This window comes from Corvus kubaryi, unplaced genomic scaffold (assembly GCF_017639235.1).
Source record: "Corvus kubaryi isolate FWS band 111438036 unplaced genomic scaffold, C.kubaryi_AGA036_p1.0 split2-37374, whole genome shotgun sequence".
Lineage (NCBI taxonomy): Eukaryota > Metazoa > Chordata > Aves > Passeriformes > Corvidae > Corvus > Corvus kubaryi.
Window position 1 is genome coordinate 4,073,061 of NW_024582082.1, and position 25,880 is coordinate 4,098,940.

Consider the following 25,880-nt stretch of genomic DNA (forward strand, 5'->3'; position numbering starts at 1 on the left):
GAAACCGACATAAAGCTTTTATTGTCAGTGAGGAATGAGATTTTTGAGATGAGCCCCGGAGATCACGCCACTCCCCCGTTACTCCCGCACCACACGCGAAGCCCATCTCGGGGCAGCCACGGCCCCCCGTCGTGTGCGCGGAGCCCGCGGCGGTCCCGGGCCGTGAAGCACGCTCGGCCTCCGCCGCCATCACCTTCCTGCTCCCGACCGCCATCTTCGTCCCGCCCCGCCGAGGCCCGCGGGCGCCATCTTGTGCCCGGGACGGGCCCCGCCATCGCCCGGCAACAGCGGCGAGTCCGGCGGAGTCCCGGAGGCCGGGATAGCAAAGCCCGGCCGGGCCCCAAGGCAGGTGGAGCGGGGCGATTACGAGCGGACTTTGCAGCAGGAAGCAGGTCTTTGCAGCCAGGCAGGGTCTGCGTGTCTTTGTCTGATCCAGGATGGATGGAGAGAGCCAGGGCTGGGAGCGTGGGGACTCGGCGGGCAGTGGGCGAGGGAAGGGCTGCAGGTGCCGTTGTGTGGAGTTCTCTGAGGCTCTGGCAGGATCCCCCGCAGCATCCTGCTCTCGCAAGTCTCTCTAAAAGGTTGAGAGAGCTGGGGGTATTCAGCCTGGAGAAGGTTCCTTGGAGACCTTAGACCCCCTCCCAGTGCCTAAAGGAGCTCCAAAAGAGCTAGAGAGGGATTTTGGACAAGGACAAAGAGAGGTAGGAAAAGGGGGAACGGCTTCCCACTGACGGAGGGCAGGGTTAAGTAGGATATTGGGCAGCAGTTCTTGGCTGTGAGGGTGGTGAGGCCCTGGCACAGGTTGCCCAGAGAGGCTGTGGCTGCCACATCCCTGGAAGTGTTCAAGGCCGGGTTGGACAGGGCTTGGAGTAACTTGGGATAGTGGAAGGTGTCCCTGCCCATGTCAGGGGGTTGGAACTGGATGGTCTTTAGGATCCTTCCCAACTCAAACCATTCTGTGATGAAAAGAAGATTGCAAGTGGTCGCAGGTCTGTAGGAAGCCCCCTCACTGGTTCCACCACTCACAACACGGTTCTGTGCTCTCAGCTTGCCAGTGCATCTGCTCAGTGAGAAAATTGGCCCTTTGTCTGGAGCCCATAAATACAGGAATTAAATAACCATTGAGAAATACCCTGAGGCTTACAGGTGGACCAGCTCCAAGTCATTAGTCCCACACCACAGTTGTCATGTGTGAGGATACAGATCTGGGGTTTGAAGGAGCTCGTGGTGGATGGAGGGTGTGGGAGAACAGGGAGCCACATCAAGGTGTGTGATAATGCCCCTCTTTCCTCATGTATTGTCCATATATTGTTAGTGAATAACAACATTAAATTTTGGCCTTATTTTCCACAAAGTTCCACTGCACTGAAAATGGGAATGTGAACTACAGAGTGCTAACAAGTGCAGAGAACATCTCACATGGATTTTGTGAGGTGAGTGTGACCCTTTCTGTTCCTGGACTGCATGGTGAGTGTCACCACAGGTGACTGTGCAGTAGACAAACTGCAAATGTCATGCACTGGTGTCATTGCAGTACAAAAGAGGCAAGTGAATTCTAATTTAGAAGCCAGGATGGAGATCTTAATGCCTGAACCTCAGATTTATGTGGAAAGAACTCTGGCTATCATCAAACCAGATGTCATCGATAAAGAAGAAGAAATAGAGGATCTCATTCTCCGATCAGGATTCCACATCATTCAGGTAACAGGCTGTGCTCCAGAGAAAAGAACTGTAGTTTATAAGTCAGGAGAATATTTAACTTCCAGCAATCAAGCCAGTAACTAAAAGCTTGTGTGTCCAAAAATCGATTCATGTTTTTCATATCATCAAACTTTGCTGCCAGATTCTGTAAGGAGATGCTTTTTGGTGCATGGGATGGAACAGAGCAGGCCAGCTATTTTGCTGACCACAGGAGAACACAGATTTTGTTAATAAACTCAGATTTAGCAAACGTATGGAGCAGATGTGTGAACTGTCCAAGGCAACTCTTTGGAGAGTGCAGCATTCAGATCTCACAAGATTTTGTGCAAGTGGATATTAGAGAATTAATTGAATTCGGTAGCTGGCCGGTTGCAGTCTGACTAATTTTTTGTTTCCGCTGTTTTTCCAGTAAATAGGCCTTATGAATATTGAAATGACCATATAAATATTTAAATAAGACCGGCCGGGCGGCCGCTGGGGGGCGCTGCGCCCTCGCGACTGTGGGCGGTGGGGGCCCCTCCCCCTCCTCCCCACATTGTCTTGTTTCATTTCGTTTGGTTCTTGTCATTTCCTCCCTTACCTTTCTCGTTGTTTTATTTATTTGTATTTATTATTTGCATTTATTTGTTTATGGGTCTCTTGGAGCTACTCCAGAAGAGGTTACGAAGATGCTCCACGGGCTGGAGCCCCTCTGCTCTGGAGACAGGATGGGAGAGCTGGGGTTGTTCATCCTGTAGAAGAACAGGCACCAGGGAGACCTGAGAGAGCCTTCCAGTGCCTAACGGGGCTCCAAGAGAGCTGGAGAGGGACTTTGGACAAGGGCTTGGAGTGACAGGATGAGGGGGAATGGCTTTCTACTCCCAGAGGGCAGGGTTAGATGGGATATTTGGAATAAATTCTTCACCATGAGGATAGTGAGGCCCTGGCACAGGTTGCGCAGAGAAGCTGTGGCCACCCCATCCCTGGAAGTGTTCAAGGCCCGGTTTGGGGTTTGAGCAACCTGGTCTAGTGGAAGGTGTCCCAGCCCATGGTAGTAGGGGGTTTGAAACAAGATGATTTTTAAGACACCTTTCAACCCAAACCATTCCATGTTTCTATTGATTCAATATGTATCAGAAGATGAGACAAAATAGTTTATTTATTTATTTATTTATTTAATTGCAATATCTTAGTAGAGTCTTCTGATGTCTGCAGTGACTTTTGACACCAAAAGGACTCTGAGTATATGGAACTCTTGCGTTGTATAAGTTTGAGCTCGAAGAATGCACTTTAAAATTTTTTTCTTGACTGCCCTATGGTTTCTGATAACCTCCCAAAGTTGTCCTGATCCTGGCCACTTGCAGGCTAGGCAGCTATTGGAAGAGTCACAAAGCACTGAAAGAAAAATAGAACAATTGCATAATTAACAATGTGGGCTGGAGAGAAACTTGTTTAAAAGTAGAACATTATGCTGTAGCAGCTGAGTAATAAAATCCTGCCCTTGTAATGCTCTTCACTTTTTCTGTACAGTGCTCTGTCATCCAGCAGTTAGAAAATGCTGTCGTTTGCGTAGGCTAAAATCACATCTTACTCCATTGGGCTGTTTTCATAATTAACTTGGAAAACTTTTGCTCTTGGTTACTCTGTATCTCAAAGAAGATCGTATCTGGGAGAATCAGATTAGTTTCAGAAGTTACTCTGTGTTCTGCACTTGAAGATACGACTGCAGGAGAGGACTATATCCTGTCTTTTAATGCTCTAAGCTGTTTCAATGTAGCAAGTTATTTTAATTCTTTTTTTGTCTTTTACACTTTATAGAAACGGAAGCTCCAGTTAAGCCCAGAGCAGTGTAGCAACTTCTACGGAGAACAATTTGGAAAAGTGTTTTTTCCTAATTTAACAGTCTATATGAGTTCTGGTCCTATAGTTGCTATGGTTCTTGCTAGAAATTGTGCAGTCTCATACTGGAAGGAATTGCTTGGACCATCCAACAGCCTAAGAGCTAGGAGAACTCACCCTCACAGGTAACTCACTGACTGGCCTTGGGCAAGTCAGCAGGATTTTCTCATTCTCTTGATTGAGACCAGAATTCCTTCTTTTTTTTTTTCACTGTTGTTTTATAGTATGCAAAGTTCACTTATTTTATGGGGAATGCTGAGTGCACGAAATTAAGTTTTAGGTAGCTACTTCTTATGTTTAAAACAAAATCAAGCCAATGTCTTGTTAATTAGTCCATATCTATTGCTCTTCTGCGCTCTCAGGCTGCAGAAGCTTGGAAAGGATTTGCAGTTGCCCTCCAAGCAGTTATTTCCCTTGTTTTTAGCTTAAGAGCACTCTATGGAACTGATGAGCTGAGGAATGGGCTCCACGGCAGTCTCAGCATCTCCTCAGCAGAGAGAGAAATTCGATTCATATTTCCAGAAGGTAAAATGGTGCAGTTGGTTCATTGCCAGTCTTGGGGAGGATGGAGTTCTTCCCTGTCCTTCCCTGGTATTACTTGTCTCTGCCCTGACTCCAGATAAAATTGATTTAGAAGAGGTTGGGTTTGTTTGCTTTATAGGCTTGTGGGTCTCTTTATCTACAAGCTGACATTTTCTGCTATGAAAGGCTTACCAAAAATCTATCTGAAGAGCCAGGGTAGTTGCAAAGATTGCTTCCACTTTTCAAACTCTGCTCTGGGAACTGGAGCAGTCAAAGCTGGGTAAAATGAGAAGAAATTAGGAAGCTGCTACACTCCAGCGAGTGTTTCTGGCACTGTCAGCCCTGGAGACTCCTGTTGGCTTGAGAAGACTGACTTTCTACTTGGATTCAGGCTGAGTAATTCCTATTCAAAAGCAGCTGGATGCTCACATGATAGTGCAATTCCAAAGTTAAGTGCCAGAGAAAAGGGCCTTAGAACCTGGAAAGGCTGCAAGAGGATCTCTGGTTTGTAATGTAACAGGATTTGCTCTTTGACAGAAAGGTGCAAGTGAAACTGCTAGAAGAACGTGTCTACTGATGCTTTTTGTCAGCTGTATCAGTGAGTTTAATAAAAGATGTTTCAGTTCCATAAAAACCTTACCCATTGTGTAAACCATGTCTATTCTCCTCACCCTGACAAACAAAGTAAGACTAAAGGTGAGGTTTTTAGGGTTTCAGAATCCAGCTTCACACTGCAAGAAGGAAGTGCTAAACATGGGATATATTGTTTCTCTTCTGCCCCAAATGCATCTTCAAGGATAAAGGTTTTCCCCAGATGATCTGATTTTCTCCCTTTTCATAATAGACTATAGTTAGTAAAATTACCTCAGGGACATTGTGAAGAAGTTTAGGGAGTTTCTTTGCAGTTTGTTGTGGGAGAAGCTATAAAACCCATGATGTATTATTAACTTATTAAGGAAAAGAGCAGCTCACATATAAACAACCTTTGAAAGAATGCTGGGTTTAATCACTCTAGAGGCTGTTTTCTAACACCTCTGATTCCTCCTTGCAGCAATCTTGGAGCCTGTTCCGACTGGACAAAGAGCTCGGGATTACCTGAACCTGTATGTGAAGCCCACGCTGCTGGCTGGGCTCACTGCCCTGTGCAAAGAGAAGCCAGCAGACCCCATGGTATGTGCAGTGTCCCAGCACTGCTGTCAGCTTTGGGATGCAGTTACTTGGTGTTAGTAAAGTCCCTGTTTGTAGAGCTACTCTGTTGGTGAAGAGCTGTGCTGTTTTAGCTGTCAGCTAATGAGCTACTCAAATAACATTTGGTTTCAAGAAGTTGATTTGTTTGTTAGAGATAAAACAAGGTTGTGTTTTAAGTCCCTAAACAAAATCAATTTTCTTATGTGTGGAAAAACATGGTAAATATGTCTTTGTGTTCTTAAAGCTCCAGTCATTCGCACTAGTACTTCTTTAAGCATGCAGATAATTAATTCATGTGACAACTTGCTGGCAGTTGTGGTGGATTTTACATCATTATCAGCTTTATAATCATTGCATTTTTCTAAAGTATGCTTTTCAGAAAAAAAAGCCTTAAAACTCACTTGGGGTGTTCCTATAAACTATGTGATATACATGAGGCCACATTTAAGGTACTTTGATTGTTCCAGCTTTATAACCTCTACTTTATCTGTGTCTGGCACTGTTACCATAGAAATCTAGAAAACAGAGATGAAGTCCATTCCTGTGCCCAAAGGCCAAACCAATTGTATCTGTTCCTAACAAATGTGTCTGGCCTGTGGTGTAGCACTCCAAATGATGGCGAATCTACAGTCTCCCCAGGCAATCTGTTTCAGTACTTAATTATACTTGTTAAAAGCTTTCACTAAAAGATAGCCTAAATCTCCTGGCTCCAATTTTAAGCCCATTACCTTTTTTTTTTTCCCTTTTACTATCCCCAGAAGACATTGGAGACAATGTAATATCTCCTTTTTTTTTTTGCAGCAACCTATTGCATATTTGAAGAATATTCCCATTTTCTTTCTCTTCAGTCACCTCTTTACTATATTAAATACTTTTTTTTGAATTTTTTTTTTGTTACAAGTCCCATCTCTCTTGCTCATTGTTTTGGCTTCCGGTTAATCTGCATTCTTAGCACAATTTTCTAATCAGTTATGAGGTATCTGATAGTAACTTCATGGAGACAATGCCTTCCTTCCTTGCTTGTAAGAAAGCTGTATTAAGCAGTGCCAGTAGTTTTGCTAAAAACAGTCTGTTTGCTTTGCTAAAAACAGTCTATTGCTACCTTCTTTGTTGTCCATAATGTCTGTGACCTTGTAACAGAAGGAAAATAATGTTGATTTCATACTGCTTCAGAAATAGATATTGCCTATTGCTTTTTGTTTGTTATCTGCTAGGTGGCTTACAGCGAGACTGTTGGAATGTTTTGTTTTTTCCAGTATCTTTTTCTTTTCTTCTTTTCTTTGCTTTTGGAAATGGCATCAGAAAGTGTCTGTACACTCAGAAATATTTGCTGTCAGCACAGAGGCTGTCTGAGCCAGTTCCTTAGGTAATACAAGATAAATTTATTTGAGCTCAAATGATTTGAGGATTTCTTTTTCCTAAAGCAGTTTTTTCTAAGGGGCTTTGTGTTTTGGCATATTTTGTTTGTTTGTTTTCCATTTTTGTCTTAGGTTCTTAGTACTGTCCTGCTGTTGCTGACTTTACCTGTCCTAGTGCTCTGCTTGGCTCTCCCTTTGCAAACCACCCTTTTTGTACGTGGTAGTAAAAGGAGGGTGTTGCTTACCTTCCCTGTCTGCTGTTCTGTCATTTTTTCACAGTGTGGTATGAAGTTTGTTGTACTCAGCATTCCAGAAACTAATCGTCAACAGCCTTGTGAAGTAAATAAGGATGTGTTAAAAACTTTGCTTTACAAGTGGAGAAATCAAGGCAAAAGGTTTTTGCCTAAGGCCAGGCCCAGACTGGCAGATGGAATTAGGACTCAAGGCATTCCTGCCTCCTGCATTCTCGTTTAAGTACAACGTGCTGGAAAACTTGCAAGATGAATTTTAAAAAGCAACCATATTTTGGTTTTAAGTTTTAGGTACTGTAAGGTGATTTCAGTGCAGAAGGCTGGCACTCTGAATGAATGATTACTAGATGAAATATCTGTAAGTGTTGTCAGCAGTAATATTTCATTAAGCAGTTTTAGGAATACTGTGCAGCCGCATTCCGAAACAGAGATGGCTGAATTATTTGAAGTATGGCTCAAATGGTCTTATACTTTCACAAAGATAAACATTGCCAGGACAAGTTGTCTTCTAAAGGTCAGTGTGAATTGTTCAAAAGCAATATAAACTGAAGATTTAAAAGAACATTTTTAAAAAACAGGTCATCTGCATGTCCATTTTTTTCTGAAAGGTCTTAATTTTGCAGCACAGTAGGAGAGTATCTGTACCAGAGGTTTCAAATAATGCTTTTAATACGCTTCTATACACTTAATAGAAAACAACAGAAAGCTGAAAACATTTGGGTTTTGGGTTTTTTGTTCACAGATTTGGCTTGCTGACTGGCTGATTGAACACAATCCTAATAAACCTAAACTACAATATCACATCTCTTAGGAAGAGCATCGGGGGTGAGAGCTTGGTGGAAACCAAACAAACCATCTCAAGCATTCCAAGTTACAGATGTATATTGTCATTTTCAGTGTGTCCTTTGACTGTATAACCAATACTATCTAAAGTAAATGCGTTTGTCATAACTGCTTGTGTCTTCATGGGATAAATAACCTTACACTTAATACACAGGATGTATTGGTTCTAGTACTTTCTCTACTGACAAAATGAATGCAGAATTACACAGTAAATTTATGGCATTGGGTGATGAGAAAAAGACAATGTTCTTAGTGGGTGTGACTTACTGCTATTTTCCCCATTTTTCTTGGTTTGTCTGTGTGAGAGAACAAAATCATTTACAGCAGTGTGGATTCCCAAAGGACATCCACCTGGCCTGTCCTTTGTGAAGTCAAGGGTCGTGTTTCAGCAATTTTTTAGCATAAATTCAGTTATGAAGGGAGGTACTTGGATATAATGTAGAAAACAAATACTGGAGGCATATTAGCAACTTCGGAATTTTAATTGCTGATTACATCACCCAGATGTCAGAATGTAATTTGAAGGACTTATTTGAAGGTACATTGAATGCACCTTTCCCATCTTGGTGGCAAAAGGCTCAGTGACTAAAAATAACAGGAATATGTATTTTAGTCAAGGACTGAGGTTGTCTTCCAACATTTTTTTGCAAGTGTATTGGTTTGGCACGGCCTGGTTTTGGGTAGCAGGGGACCACAAAGATGGCTCTTGTGAGGAAGCTGCTGGAAGCTTCCCACCATGTCTGGCAGAGCCAATGGCTGATGGCGCTGAAAATGGACATGCTGCTGGCCAAAACTGGGCCAATGAGAGAGGTTGGTAATGCCTCTGTGATGACATATTTAAGAAGAAAATCAAAACAAAGTCAAAAGATTTTGGGATTCTAGTCAGAGAAGAGGAGGAGGTGAGAACATGTGAGGGAAAATGACATGGTGACAACCAACATCAGTGAAGAAGGAGGGGCAGGAGGTGCTCCAGGCACCGGAGCCGAGGTTCCTCTGCAGGTTGTTGTGATGACCATGGTGAAGCAGCTGTGCCCCTGCAGCCCATGGGAATCCACGGGGGATGCAGAGATCCACCCACAGCCCATGGGGAGGTGCCCGTGCCGGAGCAGGTGGATGCCTGGAGGAGGCTGTGTTCCAGTGGGAGTCCCGGTGGAGAGAGAGGGCCCTGCTTCCAGGCTGGAGCAGCCTGTCCTTGGAGCACTGGACCCTGTGGAAAGAGAGAGCCACGGCACAGCAGTTTTGGGAGGGCTGTGTGCCCGTGGGAGGGGCTCAGGCTGCAGCAGGGGCGGTGTGGCTGCTGCTTGTGGGGGTGGACCCACGCCAGGGAAGTTCAGGGAGAACTGTCTCCCGTGAGAGGGACCCCACGGCCTCGCAGAGGAAGATTCCTCTCCCGGAGCAGCAGAGGGAAATCTCGGTGATGGACTGACCAAACCCTCATGCCCTGTCTCCCTGCGCTGTCGGTGGGAAGGAGGGAGGGGCTGGGGGGGGGGAAGGTGTTCTAGGGGCTTATTTTACTTCTCATTATCCTCCTCTGATTCTGTTAGTAATAAATTCACTTCGCAACTTAAGTTGAGCCTGTTTCGCTCCTGAAGTGTTTCTCCCGGTCCTTATCTCACTCATGAAGCACTTGTTAATTTTTTTCTTTTTCCCTCCTCTGCCCAGCTGTGGCAGGGGAGGGTGAGCGAGCCACTCTCATGGGTGCCTGGCGCTGGGCCAGTGTCAAACCACAACAGCAGGAAAGGTGCTTAATTGGAACAGCTTACCTTAAGAGTGTTTTCTGTGTTCTCCTGCTCCTAAATCTCTGTTGTTTTCCTCAAACTTCCATGTGTTCTGTTGAAGAATTTCAAGAGAGTGCTCTTGACAGGCAACAGGTTAATGCCATGCTATTGCCTTTTATGAAGTAACTAAACTGTTTTTTGGGATGTAGGGCTTTTTAATTTTCTTCAAAGAGCTGGACTTATGCTGTTAACTTCAAGCTTTGTATCTTTTGGTTTGACTGGCTAGAATGAAGAAGACTGTAGTTTTCATAACTCTGAAATATGAGTATGCTTGACTAATACTAAATAAGCAATTTCATAATTTGTTTCATGAAAAAACTTGCTTCCTCAATTTGAGTAATTATGAGAAACAGAAGTCATTTGTCCGTAACATCAAACTTTGTTTAAGTGAATTTTTTATCCTCTCAGTGGAACAAACGACTATTGCCAGCCCAGATAATAAGCATTTAGAAACTGGTCCCTATAGTACCAAGACCTAAAAATCTTGGGACTTCTAAGATAAGGAAAAAAAGAAAGCCCAAACCCTCAAATATTGAAGAGTAAAAGCATGAGGTGGTTAGAAATACAGTAAACAGATCTGTTTACAACCAGTTTATTTTGCCTATAATTATTGTCCCCATATGTGTCTGATGGACGGTTGTGCTTTGTGTTTTCCTGTCAGCCAAATAAGAATTTCTGTTTTCTGAAAACACCTGAAAAACTCTGAAAATTCAGAAACTAAAATCCGGTGAATTCACAAGGCATTCGCCTGCATTTTGTTTGTTAGTATGATATTTGCTTGCTTATTTTGATGTCCTACTGCTTGACAATAAATACATCCTTTATGTTACTGCTGGAGTTTTAGGTTTTGCTTTTGTGCCAGAGCTGCATTCTGTTGGATGAGAGTAGGTGGATCCTTATCCGGGGGGCAGGAGAAAGGACAAAGCCAGCTGATGTTGCAAATGTCACCTTTATCACCCACATCATATAGACTCTCAGTCATTCAGGTGTTCATCTGTCATGGAATTATCCTCTGATGTTGGAGCTAACACCTTCAGTTGCTGACTGGTGTTTGCTTCCATTTTCCTAAGGTAAAGGTGGAAAGAGAGAAGTTGACTTTATCCCACGGGTGCTGTCCTGACTCACTGTATCCCTACACCTAGGACAAGTACTGATCGAGCAGATCTCACAGCTGAGACCCTGAGGAACCTGCATTAATAAATAGGATGTGGGCAGAGGATCAGTCCTGGGAATGTGAAATGGCCCAGCAGCCTGGTCCCGTGGGGGAGCTGTGACACCATGGGAGAGGCTGTTGGAGCATGTGCTGCTACATTTCTTATGGTCTTTAGGTTTTTATTTAGCCCAGAGTGGTACAGGCTTGGCCAGGATTATGATTCCATAGCACAGAAAGTGTAGCTTTGGGGAAAAAAGCCAGATTAACTGAAAGATGTCAATGTCAGCAAGGACGAGTAATCTGTCCTCTCCCTCTGTCAAGTCAAAATGATTACCTTGCCTATTGAGTTTTATTGGGCATTTTTAACTTTGAAGGAGTCCATTTTAGTTTACTGCCTAAGTGGTGGAATAGAGCTATGTCCATAAAATGAGCAGTTCAATCTGTTTCACATAATTCTATTTTTTCAACAGAGTTCCTCCTGGAACTTTGCTTATCATATGCTTGCTATCACCTGCACTGGAAGTTGTTCTTGGAACTGTACAGACTGAGCTAGTCTTGAAGTATGTGATTGTTCAGCCTTCCTGTCTCACAAGGGAGTTATTATCTTCAGGAACAGTTAAACTGCCACGAACCTTGGACATACTTTAAAGATGGCAGAAGCCTCAGTCGAAGGCAGTTTCCCATTGTCTGCATCTGTCAGAGCATTCCAGCATGCCCAGCTTCAGAAATGAGTCACTGGTCAGAGCTTGGGACTGTCATTCAGGAGATTGAAGATTGTTTCATGAAGATTTGCAAATTCCTGCTTTTCTCATGTAGGAAAAGGAGCAGATTTGTGTTTCTTCCTTCATTTAGCTATTAATCTTGACCATCCTTTAAACAACAGTTGATGAGTGTCAGTGTTAATTCATTCAGTCAGAGTAGTCAGATCAAGATAATTTGTGTTATTCTGCACAGTAAATGTTGGCCATTCTTGGTGGTACCCAACAACAGCTCATTCTCTGAAAATATTATGGTTGTTCAATTTTCTTTAAAAAAACAAAATCAGAAGAGAAATTATTTCTATTTTGTTGGAAAGACTCTTTGCACATCATAAAAAGATAACTTACAATTGTTTTTGTAGTACTATTTCCTTTTAATAGATTTGTCCTTGGACTAGGAATAGGACTTCAGTCCTCTCTACTCATTACCTGCTGCTTTGCTTTACTAAAGCAGACTTGGCTCATACCAGCATGGCAGTGTCACCAGGATCATCACAGCAAATAGGTACTTCCTGGTTCTGCTGTTAGTGAAACAGGAAAACCTGCTGCTTTAGGATGGTCAATCAAGAGCAGCTGCCTGCACCTAGAAATCTCCCCTGGTGTGGATGACCTCCTCTGGGTGTGGAGTGTGTCAGCAGTGTGACTGATGTGTAGAGTCTCCTTGGGAAGATGCCTGTCAAATCATTGTCATGCTGCCTCCTGCCAAGTGATCATGGGGACACTGCCAAAGCTCAGGGGAGAGCTTTTTGTTGGTCTTCTGAGCCAGAAATGAGGTATTGTTGTGAGGCAGAGCAGTTGGTGGGAGAAGAAGGCAGTTTGCAGACAAGTGGGTGAATGATACTCTAATAATGGTAACACTGAAGGATTGAGATTCAGTTCACTGCTCGTGAGTGTTTTAGGGCTGAGGGAGGTGATGCTTTCGCACAAAGATCTTCATGTAGTGCCTTGCTGGGTGTGCTTATATTTGTCTTGTATGGCATCAAGTTTTGTCCCCTGAGAACCCCTGACTGGCTCATCTCGCTTGGCTGTGGTGCTATTCTGAAGCATGATTATTAAAAAATAAAGCCAAAACACAACTCTGGTACCATGTCTGCAACTTTGTTACCATCACATTTAATTTATTGGAAAGTCTTTTCACCTGGGGTCTGAGTCAACCTGGATGGATCCTGTTTGGCCAGAGAGAAAAGGCAGCTGGGTGCAGTCTGTCAGTTGCAGACTGCCTGAGCAAGGAGTCACGGATGAACTCACCCTAAATTCCAGGGAATTTTTATGTGCAAGAACCTAATTTGGCTCTACTCTTGTCTTTAGGAAACTACTCTACAAACCACCCATGCTTCTTTATTATTTCTTTATAATCAATGATTAAGCTCTCATCTCCTTGCTAGGGGACAGTTGTGTTTTTGTTGTGCTTCCAGAATCTGCGCCGATTTTCAGGTTAGGAAATCCTGCATTTCCAAAAGCAACATCTTATTGCTCCGATGGCTGGTGGTTCTTATCTCTCTTAGGTGTTGTAAAGTGTTTTCTTACTGGGTGGCATTCCTGGTGCTGGGTGAATGAGGCAGTGTTCTGCCCGTGTTTAGTTTTATGTCAGGCCTCGTCTCTCTCTGTGTGACAAAATTCCCAGGAGTGTTTAACGGACACGTGCAGACAAATCTCCTGCACGCCCCATAAAGCACTTTACTATGGGCCACTATAAAGCAGTCATTACAGAGCAATGTTTAAACTTCTGAGATTAACACAGTCTCTCAATTGCACTTATTTTTATAATGTGTAATTTAGCAACTGAACTGTGAAAAGTTATGGCATAACAAGGTCTTCTTAAAAACAGTGGCTCCAACTGTGCTTTTAGGTTGCTTCATTGTAAATCTGGAGCAATTCCATTCTGTTAGTTAAAAGAAAGAAAATGGGATTTTTTTCTGGGTGCATCTGAAATGTATTATCAAGTGTTGCATGGCACATTTTCCACATTTATGGAAAGCAAAGAGCTTGTGCCTGATTTCTCAGGAACCAGACTTGGACAATGCTGTTCCTTGCATGCAGAACACTTTGGCAGTTGCCATTTTGCTCAGGGAGTTGTGCAATGGTATTTTTGCCTGGATGAGGAACGTTTGATCAAACCTCTGTTTGAAAACCAGATGCTTTTTCTGCGGCCACCACACATCTAGATAGCCATGAGATCCTTCCCTGCTACTTACCACTTCCAGCTGAACTATCCCATGAGGGTATTTCAGAACACTTGTTTTCTTCGAAGCTCTTCCATGTAAATATACTGAATTGACCAGCAAAGTTTTGACCGTGACTGTCTTTGTTTTGCAAAGTTCTCTTGTAAACAGGCACTGTGGGGCTTCCCCAAACAGCCCCATCAGTGCAACTGAATGGGAGCAACAAAGGCATAGGAAATGAAATGTCCATTCCTTTTCTTATTCATGTAAATGATAGTTTATCATACTGTTTATTAGCTTCATGTAGTCAGGATCTGTGATGTTTCTTAAGCTTTTTATTGCTTTTTTTTTTCCCTTTAATGAGCTGCAATAAAACATTGCCTTACCTGAGTGCTGACGCAGTGCTGAGGCATTCTCCAAACTTAGTGTTATTATTGATGTTAATTAGTCATTACCCATGGCAAAGGCTGCCACCACAGCACAAAGCAGCCATGATGTATCTTTACCAGTTGTTCTGTCTCTATGCAAAATGTTCCTTTTTACGACTATATGGAATTCCTGGAATGAACAATTTCAAGTCATCCATAAACATGGTTTTAATAATGATATCTGATTTCTTTATAATATCTCTCCTCAGTGGATGGGCAATGATGTACAAAGGAACTGGCAGTACACAGGTGCTACAAGTGTGAAGGTAAGGAAATGGACAAGTGAAGAGACTCCTTGGGTCCTTCCTTGGAGCAGCAGCAGGATCTAGAATCACAGAATCATGGAAAATATGTGCAAATGCACAAGTAACAAGGTTACTGCATGTGCACTATGTAAGTACCTACTTGTAGGGAGGAGTGGGGAGCTTAACACCTGTGTTCTCATGGTCTGCCAGTGGTTTGGTGCTTGGATCTCTTGGCATCTCACGTTTTGAATAATTTCTTTGGAGGCTTTTCTACTTGGATATGTGTAGTATGAGGTGTGGTATGAGGTTTTAATGAAGATAGTTGCTATCACTGTGGTAACACTGTTGCAAGTCTGTTAATGACTTCTGGACTTCTGAAAGCAATGGTCAAAAATTAGTAGCCAGTTTTCTTTCATCTCTGGAAGTGGAAACAAACAGAGCTGGCACAGCTCTGAAGTTGTGTATGGAAGTAGCAGGTTTGGAGCACAACTCCTAGGTGGGAGTTGTTCCTTTCCAGGGTACAGATGAGTGTGGCTGGGAGGTTCCATGCTTCTCTGCTCCAGCAGCACCTTCAACTGTTCTGTTTTCTGTTCTGCATTGTTGTCTGCAGCCACCGAAGGTGATGATCCAAGGGAAATCACACGGTGTTCACTGACACTGTGTTTAGAGCTGTGAAACAGAACAGGTAGAGAAAAGGCCAAATGAGGACATGTGTGATCCTCTGCTTTGTCTTCCTCTGTTCCAGCAACACAGAAATGAAATGTTTCCCTATCCCTAAACCAGGACATCCATCTTTCAAATATTCTGACTGAGCTCCTTTCAGCTCAGCCATGATTGCAGGTATGTGCAGAAGGACTGGCCTGGGCACAGAGAGCAAAGGCTGACAGACAATTAAAATTTGTAGCTGTTTTTATTCTGCTCTAACTGTTGGATTTCTTTCTAGGTACAAACAGTTGATGTGACTTTCATCAGCTGACATGAAGGAAAAGGTGCAAGGTAAAGTATATTTTTAAGTTGAACAATTTTATATGTGCTTTTAGAGATTTGCTGCAGAAGATGATGCTTGGCCATGTCCTTAGGTACTATAATCTGGTATAATTCTACTGAGGTGAATTCTAATTCACAGATTATATCAATTTGGGTATGACCTGAGATTGTAGCATCCTGACAGTATAAGCTGGCAGCTTTTGATTTTCACTCCCTTGTACTGACAAGAAATTGGATCTTTATTTATTTATATGTCCAGTTCCAATGAAAATTAATAGTTTCATTGTCACCTAGTATTAATTTACAATTCTGCTGCAGGTTTTCTTCCTTATGGTTGAGAAAGTTTAAATACAGAATAATTTTCACCACTTGTGTGTGCCAACCCACCCATGGATGTGAAATAGCTGTGTCTGGTGCCAGGGGAGTTTTCCAGAAATACAATGTGTCTTTTATGTGCCCACATGTGTAATGTTAAACTGTTTCTGCCCATGGAGGCTGTAGGATTTGCACACTGGTCCAGAGGCGAGACATTACTGATGGGAATTTGCTTATTTTTTATAGAAAAAAATCGTCTTCTAAAAGTTTTGTCTTCCCTTGGTCCATAGTGCCAAGGGAACATGTTGAGGCATGCCCTTTTCTGTTTGCTTTCAACAACAATGGGAATTCTTCAGTTAAGTATAAAAAATGGAAATTTCCTTTCTTTTTGCCCCTCTCAAGTATGTTTAGGTAACTGAAGCACATTCACACTTGGAGAGATGGGGCTGTTTTGCAAGGGAAAACCAAAACATTCCAGTGCAGCTAAAATTGCAGCTCCTCTGGTGTCTTAAGTTCAGGCCACAGCAGGAGGTGCAGATATCTAAGGGGAATGCAGTAACTTTTTGGATCTTTTCTTTGGAAGAAATAATAAGATGAGTCACAATTAACCCATTCAGCTATGTTAGCAGGGCTCTGGGAGATGAGAGAAGAAATGGGAAGTTTTTAGTTCTAATGGTTTGCTCTACAGAAAAGAGACCTTTTTCCTTACATCCCTTCAGGTCCAATCAATAAATTTGTCTTCATCATTGCAGGAAGCATAAATTTGCTTCTTTTCTTACAACCTTCTCTTATGCATCCCTCCTTGAGACGTCCAAGCCTGATGTGATGATCGTGCTTTGATTATCTTGCTCTGGCAAACCGATGGGCTCCCCTCTCCAGGAGAAAAGGGCTCTCCAGGGCAAGTGTCAGAATGTTGGCACAAAGTACTTTGTTCCTCTTACATGATTAATGTGGAAGGAGTGTTTTTAAGTAATTTGTAATTTGTCACAGTGCAATGGAAAACATGCCGTATCAGAGGCAGCCAGGGCCATAAAGTGCTGTTGTTGAGAAGTGAGGACTATTCTAACCCAGGTGATGTCTCCAGGGGGTGTATTCCTCAAGGACTGGTGGGTGGATTAGCAGTCAAACCTTTGAGAAGCAGGGTGAAAGCCAACATGTCCATGGTGACAAGGACACAGCTGGAATTAAGAAGGATGACTAGCACATCCAAACCTTTTTTAAAGGATTCTGGTTGGTTTTTTCTCTAATGATCTTTTCTGGTTTCATTTATTTAGCTGTCTCGAGAGTTCATGTCTTTCAGGTAGCAGAGAAGTGTCTGCCCCAGTGTCTCAGAAAATGAGATTTTGTCTTTGGTCCCTCACAAAAGGAGCTGCACACTGGTGCCATGGGTGAGCAGGAGATGCAATGTCCCATTGCTCTCTGCCTGTCTCTGGCACTTGAGTGCTTGTGGAGCTCATCTCAGCAGAGCTTTGCTGCTTTCTGCTTTCGTTTTTCCAGCCTCTGGATCTTGATGTCACCATGTGGCTTTGAAAAGAAGTGTTTGAGGTTGAAGGAGCCTGTACAAAAAGTCAGCCATCCTTCAAAACACAGGTCAGGGTGGTATTTGTTCGAGGGGTAGCACCTGAAGGTCAATTCTGTTATTCCATGACTCCTTAGTTGATATGTTTTCCCAAAAGCCAGTAATCACCAAGGAAGAAATCTCCTGTCTGGGAAAATAAAGCAAGATATGTAAATTGCTTTAATGGGATGCTCTAGTACACTTATATCTTCTTGAAAGGAAGCTAAACCACATGCATGAGATGATATATGAGTTTATTTTCACATGTGGATTTAATAACCTATGAAGATGTAGCTGCATTTTTAGTGCCCCAAGTCATCTCCAGGAAAATAGTTCCATGGGATGAGGTCAGTGTCTGCTTACAGCCAAGAGAATGAGCTGAAGGGGTTTGCCAGTGGTTAGCTTGGTTAGGAGGCAGGATAGTTTATTTGATACTGAACAAATCAGGGTGATGTGGAAATTAATTATATCTTCTGCTCAGAACAGAGAGAGTGGAAGTGCCCCTGAGACCATCTGGGGTTTAAAACTGAGGAGTTGGAAGGAGCTGACTGCCACTCTGTTCTCTTTGTAGCACTATTTGTTACTCTTCCCAAATATTTATTGGATCATAGCTGTAATTAAATTTGTGCTGAAAATGTACAGAGCACCCTGTACTTAGTGTCACAGGAAACCAGAAATCCTCTACACTGAAGCAGTACAGTGGCAGCTCCTTGGCCACAACAGCCCCCTTTGGAATGGGAGATAATCCAAAAAAGACTCTCCTGTTGATATGGCACTTGCTAAGTTAAAACACAGGAAATTGTGAATTTTGGCTCCATCCTGTTTGACCATTTACACTATCTCCTTATCAATGTACCTGGCCTGGTCCTGGGAGATTGGATGGTGTCTGGATACAAGAGGTACAATTTAATGCTCCCAACTGCTTGAAAGGGACTGGACAGTGATTTGTGAGCTCTCTGGTGATGGGGGAGATAAAGCTCTGCAGTGGGGATGTCCTCTGCCCTGCCTCCACCCTGGCCAGAGCCAGGGCAGGCTCCCCATGCACACCTTGGAGCTGGAGCTGAGTGCAGGCTATGACCTGATTATTCCTGAATCAGGGAATGTCTCAAATCGAGATTCAAGTCTCATGGCCTGTAGCAGATGAGAGAAAGAAATCAATGTGCCATAGTCAAAAGCATATAGATGTTTCTCGGGGAATTTAAATAGCAGGTTGTTTGGTAAAACAGAGGCTGAGACCTGAGATGACAGCCCTGACACCCTGCAGGGGAAAGCCCATGGGACAAGAAAGAAACAGGAGAGTAAAGTAGTCCAGGCTGGGAAGCACAACTGTGTTTGCCCTGGGATAAATCTTATTAACTCAAGCACATCAAAGCATAAATGTAGCTGTCTTACTTCTGGACTCAAGTGACTCGAGCAAAGCCATCCTGAGAATCTCTTCCTCCTGTCCAGGACTGGCTGGTGCTCCTGTGCCAGCAGAGATGTCCCCAGGAGCCACATTTGCAGCCTGCGCCTGGCTGGAATTACCTGCTCTCCAGACACCTGTGGTGCAGCTGTAATGCTGGGAATGCTTGGCACCTCGGGAGGTATTCAGGACTGAGTTAATTTAATTATTCTCTTGCTCATTGGCTTCAAAATCCACTTAGAGATAGGGAGGAGGTGCCTTGTCCCTACCACAGCTGATGGCAGCCAGCCAGCAGAAGTCTCTGCCTGGCAGGAGTGGGAATGAAGAGCTGGGCCAGAGTAGGTTTAGCTTCAAGGCACTGGGCAACAGGGAGAGAAATAGAAATTACTGTGTTTAAAACTGCTGACTCTAGTCTTGATGGATGATCCCCTAGAAGTGTCAGGCCAGGAGCCACAGCTGTGTGAGTTAGAAAACCCTGTGGAATTGAGAAGAAATGTGAGAAACTTCTCACCCTTGCCTGTGTCCAGGCTTGATCTGAGTCAATAAAGAGTCTCCCTGACATCACAACCCAGCATTTCAAACCAGGAACCTCATCACAGTCCAGTTTGAGTGCTGGCACCCAGGCCGGGTGGGACAGGGAGTGCAGCCATGGTCCCAAGCAGAGCTTACAACCAGCAAACTCAGTCCATGCATGGCCCGAGTTTGAGCCCAAGTGAAGTAACCCTTGTGCCCCTCCCCACTGTTTTACAGTCTTTCCACTGACCTCGTCATTATCATCTTTTATGGCATCCCATGTGCTGTTGAAAGCATCAGAGGAGGAAATGAAGGGCCGTTTACTGTCCAGGCTCTGTGCTCACATGTCCCCTGACGAGCTATTCTCTCCTGGCTGTGCCCACAAGGGGCTTCAATTAATGTTGCATGGGACACTGAAGAAAGAATAGAGAGAGAAAGAAAAAGAATACCTAAAATACTTCTTGAGATCTCCCTCTCTATTTCCCATCATGTCCTACTGCTTGTAAAGCTCCACAATCCCATTCTATGACAGATTTAGACTTACTCTCTTTCATTTTCTGTCTCTGACTCACTCTGTTCCACATGACTGCAACTCATCTTTGCATCCTGACTGCATTTGGTGAACATTTCTTAGCTGTGGCTATCTCTGCTCCTTACTGCACTTGGAGTTACCACCAACTCCCTCTCCTTTCTTCTCTGCATTTCAGACCCTCTGGGAGGGATGAGCTTGGGTCCAAGACCTGGTGCACACTTTAAAAGGGTCTTTTCTAATCTCCAGAAGTGTTTGGACCAAGTCCACTTTGTCTGGGAGAGCTCTTGTGTGAAACTGTCCCAGCAGCTATCTTTACACATAAATAATAGTTTAATTAGGGAGCACCTCATCTTTCTTGTTCATAAAATATGAGACACTCTGTGTGTTTGGAAAAGGGAGAGCGGGATGGGAGAGCAAAAGAGAAGGAAGGAATTAATTTTGAAAGCACATTGCAAGTTACATTTATTTGATTTTCTCTAATCCATCAATCTTCTGTTATATGGCTCAGCTCCTTGGGGCTTGTTTGAAAAGGGGGAATTTACTGCACTGTAAGCCAGGGCAGTGATTTGCAAAGTGGGGGGCATGGATTGTATCCTAGGAGAGAGCAGGGAACCAGAAAGAGAGGTGGGGGAGCTTGTGAATCCCTCTGCAGAGGTAAATATGCTGTACATTACCAACTCCCTCCCAGCCATCCCTGGGGGCATTTCTGGAGGGGACCAACCTGCTCTATGCCCACCTCTTGTACCATGTGGCCATACCAGAAATATGGACCAGCAAGTGGGCAATAAATTGACACCCTGGCTCCCTGTACACCTTTCTCCTTGGAGAAACCTTTGGATAAGAACCTTTCCCAGTAGACCTGTGCTTGATCGGGACTCCTGGATGGAAGTGCAGTATGAATTAATACTGAGTATGCAGCATTCCGTGGGAAGCATGGACTCTCCAGCCAGGGAAAGCAGATGCAGCACATCCCAGCAGACAGTTATTGTAGGTGTCCTCCCCAGCTGAGAAATGTTTGGGAAACACTTGTAACTCTTTTTCTCAGGTGTTGCAAAGAGGATTTGTTTTGTAAATAGTGAAGCTGTTAATTGCCCTGACTTTATTAAGAGGGAGCCGAAAAGGTGTTAACAAGTTTTTGTTGCTCTGTGCTGGTAATGAGCCAGCACCAGTCCCTCTGTAGGGGGAAGGTGGCGAAGTTGCTCTGAAAGTCCCTTTGCCCTCTAGAGAAGAAAAAAAATTAGGCACCACTTTAGCCAAAGACTTGGGGTAACGTGTGAATTTTGTAGGAGGGATTTAACTTGAATCACCACACAGTTACGCTCCAGGGGATTCACTTTCTGTCGAGCAACATGGACTGGAGTGTCCCCAGGGCAGCACAGCTGGGAAGTCTGAGCTGGAAAGGAGCTTTAAAGGTTGTTTTCTCCTTCAGCTTCTCTCTAGGCACAGGTAGAGGGAAGTTCCCGCACACAACTGTGGGAAGCCCAGGAGTTCAGTAGCTTTGAAAATCAGGCTGGTGGGGTTTGGAGATCTAACTTTAAGCACCTCACTTAAATATATATTGTTTAAGACTAGAGTTGAGGTTGTCAAGTCACTAAAGTCACTAACTGGTCACAAAACCCTTTCCTATATACTCCAACAAGCCAGACACCCAAATCCTCCCATCTTCCCCTGAAAATCCCTGTTGATAAATCCCGCAGAAGGCATGGAAGGGATGCTTTTTCATCCTCCTCTCTGGGACTGGCACTAACAGCAGCTAACCAGGGACTGATTCAGGCCCTTTAACTTTGTCATGCTAAGGGTTGGTTTTGCAAGTCGAAAAGGACCTGTGACTTGTTTTTTAAGACTTTAGGGAATTGCTGGCACTCACTGGTTTCACTGCACCAGATGCAGCGTGACCGGGAATCTACGCTGCATATGAAAAGGTCACTTAGCCTGTTCAAGAGAGGAGATTCTAACACTTGTCAGCTTGAGTGATGGAGGCTCTGCATGGAGAGCCATAATATTCATGTCAGAGAATTGCCAAGCCCTTGCGGAAGTGTTGAAGATGGATGGCCTGGGGATATACTCCTGACATTTTAATACGGGGGGAGGATACGGCACAAACATCTCATACAGAATTATAATCCATGAAAGGGCACTGGGGGCATAAATTAAAGGTAATCCAGCAGGCAAGGAGTTTAACAGCTGAAGGGAAGCAGGCTGGGGGAAAGGAGGGATGCTGGTAGGATGCAGTGGGGGCTGTGGTGGGGCTTTGGGGAAGGGAACAGCCCCCAGCTGGGGTGGGAGTGGGGCAGGAGGCAGCAGTGCCAGGCCAAAATCCATCCACCTCCAAACTGCTTTGCAAAGTCATCTGCAGAACCTGCACTTTGTGTATTAAATAAATTCAATTCCCTGCTTGCTGATGGTCACTGTGCAACAGTGTGACCTGTTGAGGAGAGGGTGCTTGGGGCAGATGAGCAGAACTGTCCCCACCAGCCTGCTGGGAGAGGCTGCGGAGGCACACGGTGGCGATGATGGTGTGCATTCCCTGCCGGACTATCCTTGCATTCTTTTCTGCGAGAGGGAGCAAAGGAAACAGCACAGGTCCGGTTCCTGTGCTGGGTGACATCTTCAGCCCCCACACAAACACAGCCCCAGCCTGGCTCTGTGTGCTGGGCAGCCCTGAGGACGTGCTGTCTGTCTCTGTTGATACAGGCTGGCACCTGCACCCCTGAACTTCACCTTCCTCCATGCACTGAGGGAGGCAACCCCAGCCAAGGCCACATGAGTCATACCCATGCTCCTGCCTGAAGGGGAATGAAGCTGTGAGGGCATTTCCACCTGCTGGGAAGGAGAAACCAGAAGAAAACTGGTGGTTGCTGTCCCCAGTGAGGGTGCTGGGATGGGCACCTGGACAGCAGCACAGCATGGCCAAGAGGCTGCTGGTGAAACAGTGACAGGGATGATCCTGGGTTAGATGGGAAGGGCTGGGAAAGCTTGTGGACTTAGCCTGGGCTGTTATCATGGTATGAGCACCCCGACACTGATCTTCTGACCCTCTGTTAGTTGAGCAGGTACCTCTGACATAAACCTGCCCTGGTCTGTGGTAACACTATAGCTAGCCTATATTATTTCATCATTTGGAGAGTGTTTCCCTTTCTCACTGAAAATGGACTGTAAACCATCCCTCTCCCACAATAAAAGCACAAATTCACTGCTGGGACACTGGTGTTAAACCTCCACAAAGGCAATGGTGATTTTGAGCTGATTCCACTGCTGTCCCACAGATTTCTTATCACAGAGGATGCTCTATCCATATCAGTGGCTGGTAAAAATGGAAGGTGCTGCTCCAGAACTGTCCAAGTGGCTCCACAGCCCTGCCTGAAGTGCCCCTGCTCCTGGGAAGAAGCAGTGCTAACAGCTCTTGTAGACAGACAGCATGATTTTGGGTTGAGTTCATGCAGCACCAGGCCCAGATTGAGATTTTTAGCTGTTCACTGTAATTAGGATCAATACTCTTACAATGCTATTACTGGGGGACAGTGGTCAGATTCTTCCCCAAGGCTTTATAGAGCTAGCCCATCCCTTCCTCCAGGTGTGCAGTGAGTTACAGGTGTTTGGGATCAGTGCCCCGGGTTGGAGCTGACTTTGGGTGATCATGAGCAAACACGTGCAGGTTTGAAGGCATCACCAATCTCCACAAAAGCTTTTTGGCTGCAGTGGGAGAATGACCCTTTACAAAGCAGCCAGTGACAGGACTGTGCTCTGCTGTGTGTGCTCATGTTTACTTTGAAAGCTGCTCTGCAGGAGTAGAAAAGCTGCCCAGGTAAAATCACAGCTGAAATGATGAGCTCAGTCCTGTGGCATCCTCAGAATTTGTTACCCTGTGCCCCTCTGTGCCCATGGCATTTCTGTGAGGGTTATTACAGAAACCACAGCAGCAGGCAGGGGTGTCAGGGTTCCCTGACAGTGCTGTGATGGATTAAGACGATCCTGAATTTCCATTGTTTTGTACTGAATGTAGTGAGAATTGATGACTCTTGTATCCAAGCAACAAGGGGGAGGATGAGGAAACTTCAGCTTCTCCAGGACTGTAATATCTCTGGCAAGGTGCCACTCTAAGCCATGGAGTTTATTTTTGTATTTGTTCAGTCTCAGTATTGTCTCTGCAAGGTATAAAAAGAGAATGGAAGAATGGAAATCTGTGTCATGGGATGGTGTGTAACTTTCTCCTGACTTTGCTTCAATTTGCATTTGGTCTCTGGTTTTTGGGTACAATTCACTCATTGCCTTAGAGAGTCTGGGTACCAGAAATGTAAATGGCTTTGATGAGAAATTTAAGGAAGAACAGTTCATCTCCAGCATTTAAATACAACAGGGTGGATATGAATGCTGAGTCGGTGGGCAGGGGAGGGCTCAGTGGGAAAAGGATTGGTCTTGGCAGTGGTATCTCTACTTCCCTCTCCACCCCTATTTCCCTGGGATGGAGCCAGTGTGGGACAGAGGTCTGGTCTGGTGCTGTTGCCACCTGCAAACCTTTTTCTTCTTATTTTCTGCATGAATGTTAGTTTGGAAGGATGCTGCAGAGAAATGGGTAAGATGACACACAGCATGTCCCACCCATTCACTGGCAGCCCTCGTCTCCCAGGATTTACCTGAGTGGTTTATTAACCTGCTGTTGGTATACAGCAGGAAGGTCTCTATGTGTGCTTGGGAGTTATCCTGGTGAAATAGTTTCCCTCCTCTGAGCACATCAACAGGGCACTGTCCTGTGCTCTCTGTAACCTCATTTTGAGGGATTTTGGTGGTACCCTGTGCCTGCAGCTGCTGGGGCTCCAGAGTACAGCCCAAACAAATACAGCAGGTATTAGAAAAAGAGAGCCTGGGGGTAATATTTGTGCAGACAAATCAACCAGTGCTCGAGATGCAGGAAAGTGCCTTTGTTTGCCTGTTTTTATCATTCCCAGTTCAGCCTAAATTTTTGGCGGTTGCAACTGCTGTGTGGCAACACTGCAAAAATCTTGGGTTTTTTTTGTTTGGGTAGGATAACTTAATAGAAATAGCTACCCTGAAGGCAGCAAAGCCCCCCTAACTGATGGTGTCACTCTTCCAGCTTTAATAAAACCCACTTTGCATAAAATAAATGCATGGAAGTCAGCTGTGCTTCCAAAAAGTGTGTTTTGCAAGCTGAGCTCCCTGATCTGGCTCTCGTGTGTGTTGAGGCTGTGTTTACACAGGGGGAGCCATAGGGAGACCTGGATAAAATAGCATTGCAGCATTTCCAATGGGGGTGCAGTGTGCTGGCAGAGCTGTAGGGTGGTTTTTACACTTGTCTCTCCTCCTCCTCTCCTGGCTGGAGAGCAAACCTGGTCGAGCATCCTTGCCCTGCATCGTGGGTGTAGGTGATGGCACAGCCCTGGCTCCCTCCGGAGCAGCTCTGACTCCAAGGAGCAGGACCTGCCCTGGGACAGCTGCAGCCAGCGCTGTTCCCTCCTGCCCCCCCCCCCCCCAACCTGGTCCGGGCTGTTGGCACCCGGAGCAGCAGGGAACCAGCAGACACATTCACAACTGTCCCCAAGTTTTCTCTCCTGCTCCAGTTCAAAGGGTTCCTCTTGTGCCTCCAAGAAATTTGCAGTGAGTGCCGATGGTGACGCTTTCCACATCAAAGCGGGGCAGCCTTGCATTGTCTGGGGGATGTCGGGTCGAGGCAAATTAAAGAGACTTTGGGAGCTTCAAAATCAGCTTTAGCCAGGCTGTGTCCGCATACTCAGCACTTGGAAAGGGCGAGATTACGGTGATAGGTACTAAAGCCAACCCTCCGGGGACTGGAAGCTGGAGCCAACTTACTGAGATCCAGGAGAATAAATTCACTGCCCTTGGTGGCTTTTGGATTAATGATGAGGAAATTCGTGGAAGTGCTGGGTTTTACACAGAAAAGGACAATTTGGCACCTAAAATCATACTGCTAGGAAGCCAGAAAGGAAAAAGCCAATTCTTTTCATTGTGGTTTATTGCAAAATACAGTCCAAAATCTAACTCTTAAAGGATACCTTCAAAATACATAGTGAAAACAGATTGTGCTAAGCAATAATACAATTTATTGATAAACAACATTAGGCATAAAGAATTCTGAATTCTTATCTGCTAATTAAAAACAAAAAAGTAAAGGAACTGTACACTGATTAATTTTATCCAGTACAAATACATGAAGCTATTGTCTATTTGGGGCAGGGCTTCTTGTGCCAAAACACAAAATTAAAAAGGAGAAGAAAAAAAGGGGGGAGGGAAATATGTAAACACTGGCTGTAAACTTTTCAAAGCCCTCAAAA

The 25,880-nt window shown here is 44.6% G+C and overlaps 1 protein-coding gene across 2 annotated transcripts in view; it reads left to right on the forward strand.

Annotated features, from left to right (window-relative positions):
* The window catches only part of NME5 (NME/NM23 family member 5), a 27,862-nt gene continuing 1,982 nt past the window's right edge, over positions 1 to 25,880 (forward strand). Inside the window, exons 1-8 of one of the 2 annotated variants that reach the window (XM_042014488.1) lie at positions 1 to 392; positions 1,356 to 1,433; positions 1,535 to 1,701; positions 3,499 to 3,704; positions 4,004 to 4,104; positions 5,153 to 5,271; positions 14,230 to 14,286; positions 15,209 to 15,261. In XM_042014488.1, coding sequence (XP_041870422.1) covers positions 1,573 to 1,701; positions 3,499 to 3,704; positions 4,004 to 4,104; positions 5,153 to 5,271; positions 14,230 to 14,286; positions 15,209 to 15,241 — 645 coding nt within the window. In that variant the 5' untranslated portion in view covers positions 1 to 392; positions 1,356 to 1,433; positions 1,535 to 1,572 and the 3' untranslated portion in view covers positions 15,242 to 15,261. Of the gene's footprint in view, positions 393 to 1,355; positions 1,434 to 1,534; positions 1,702 to 3,498; positions 3,705 to 4,003; positions 4,105 to 5,152; positions 5,272 to 7,640; positions 7,889 to 14,229; positions 14,287 to 15,208; positions 15,262 to 25,880 lie in introns of those variants that run through there. The other variant, XM_042014489.1, reaches the window with a different exon arrangement.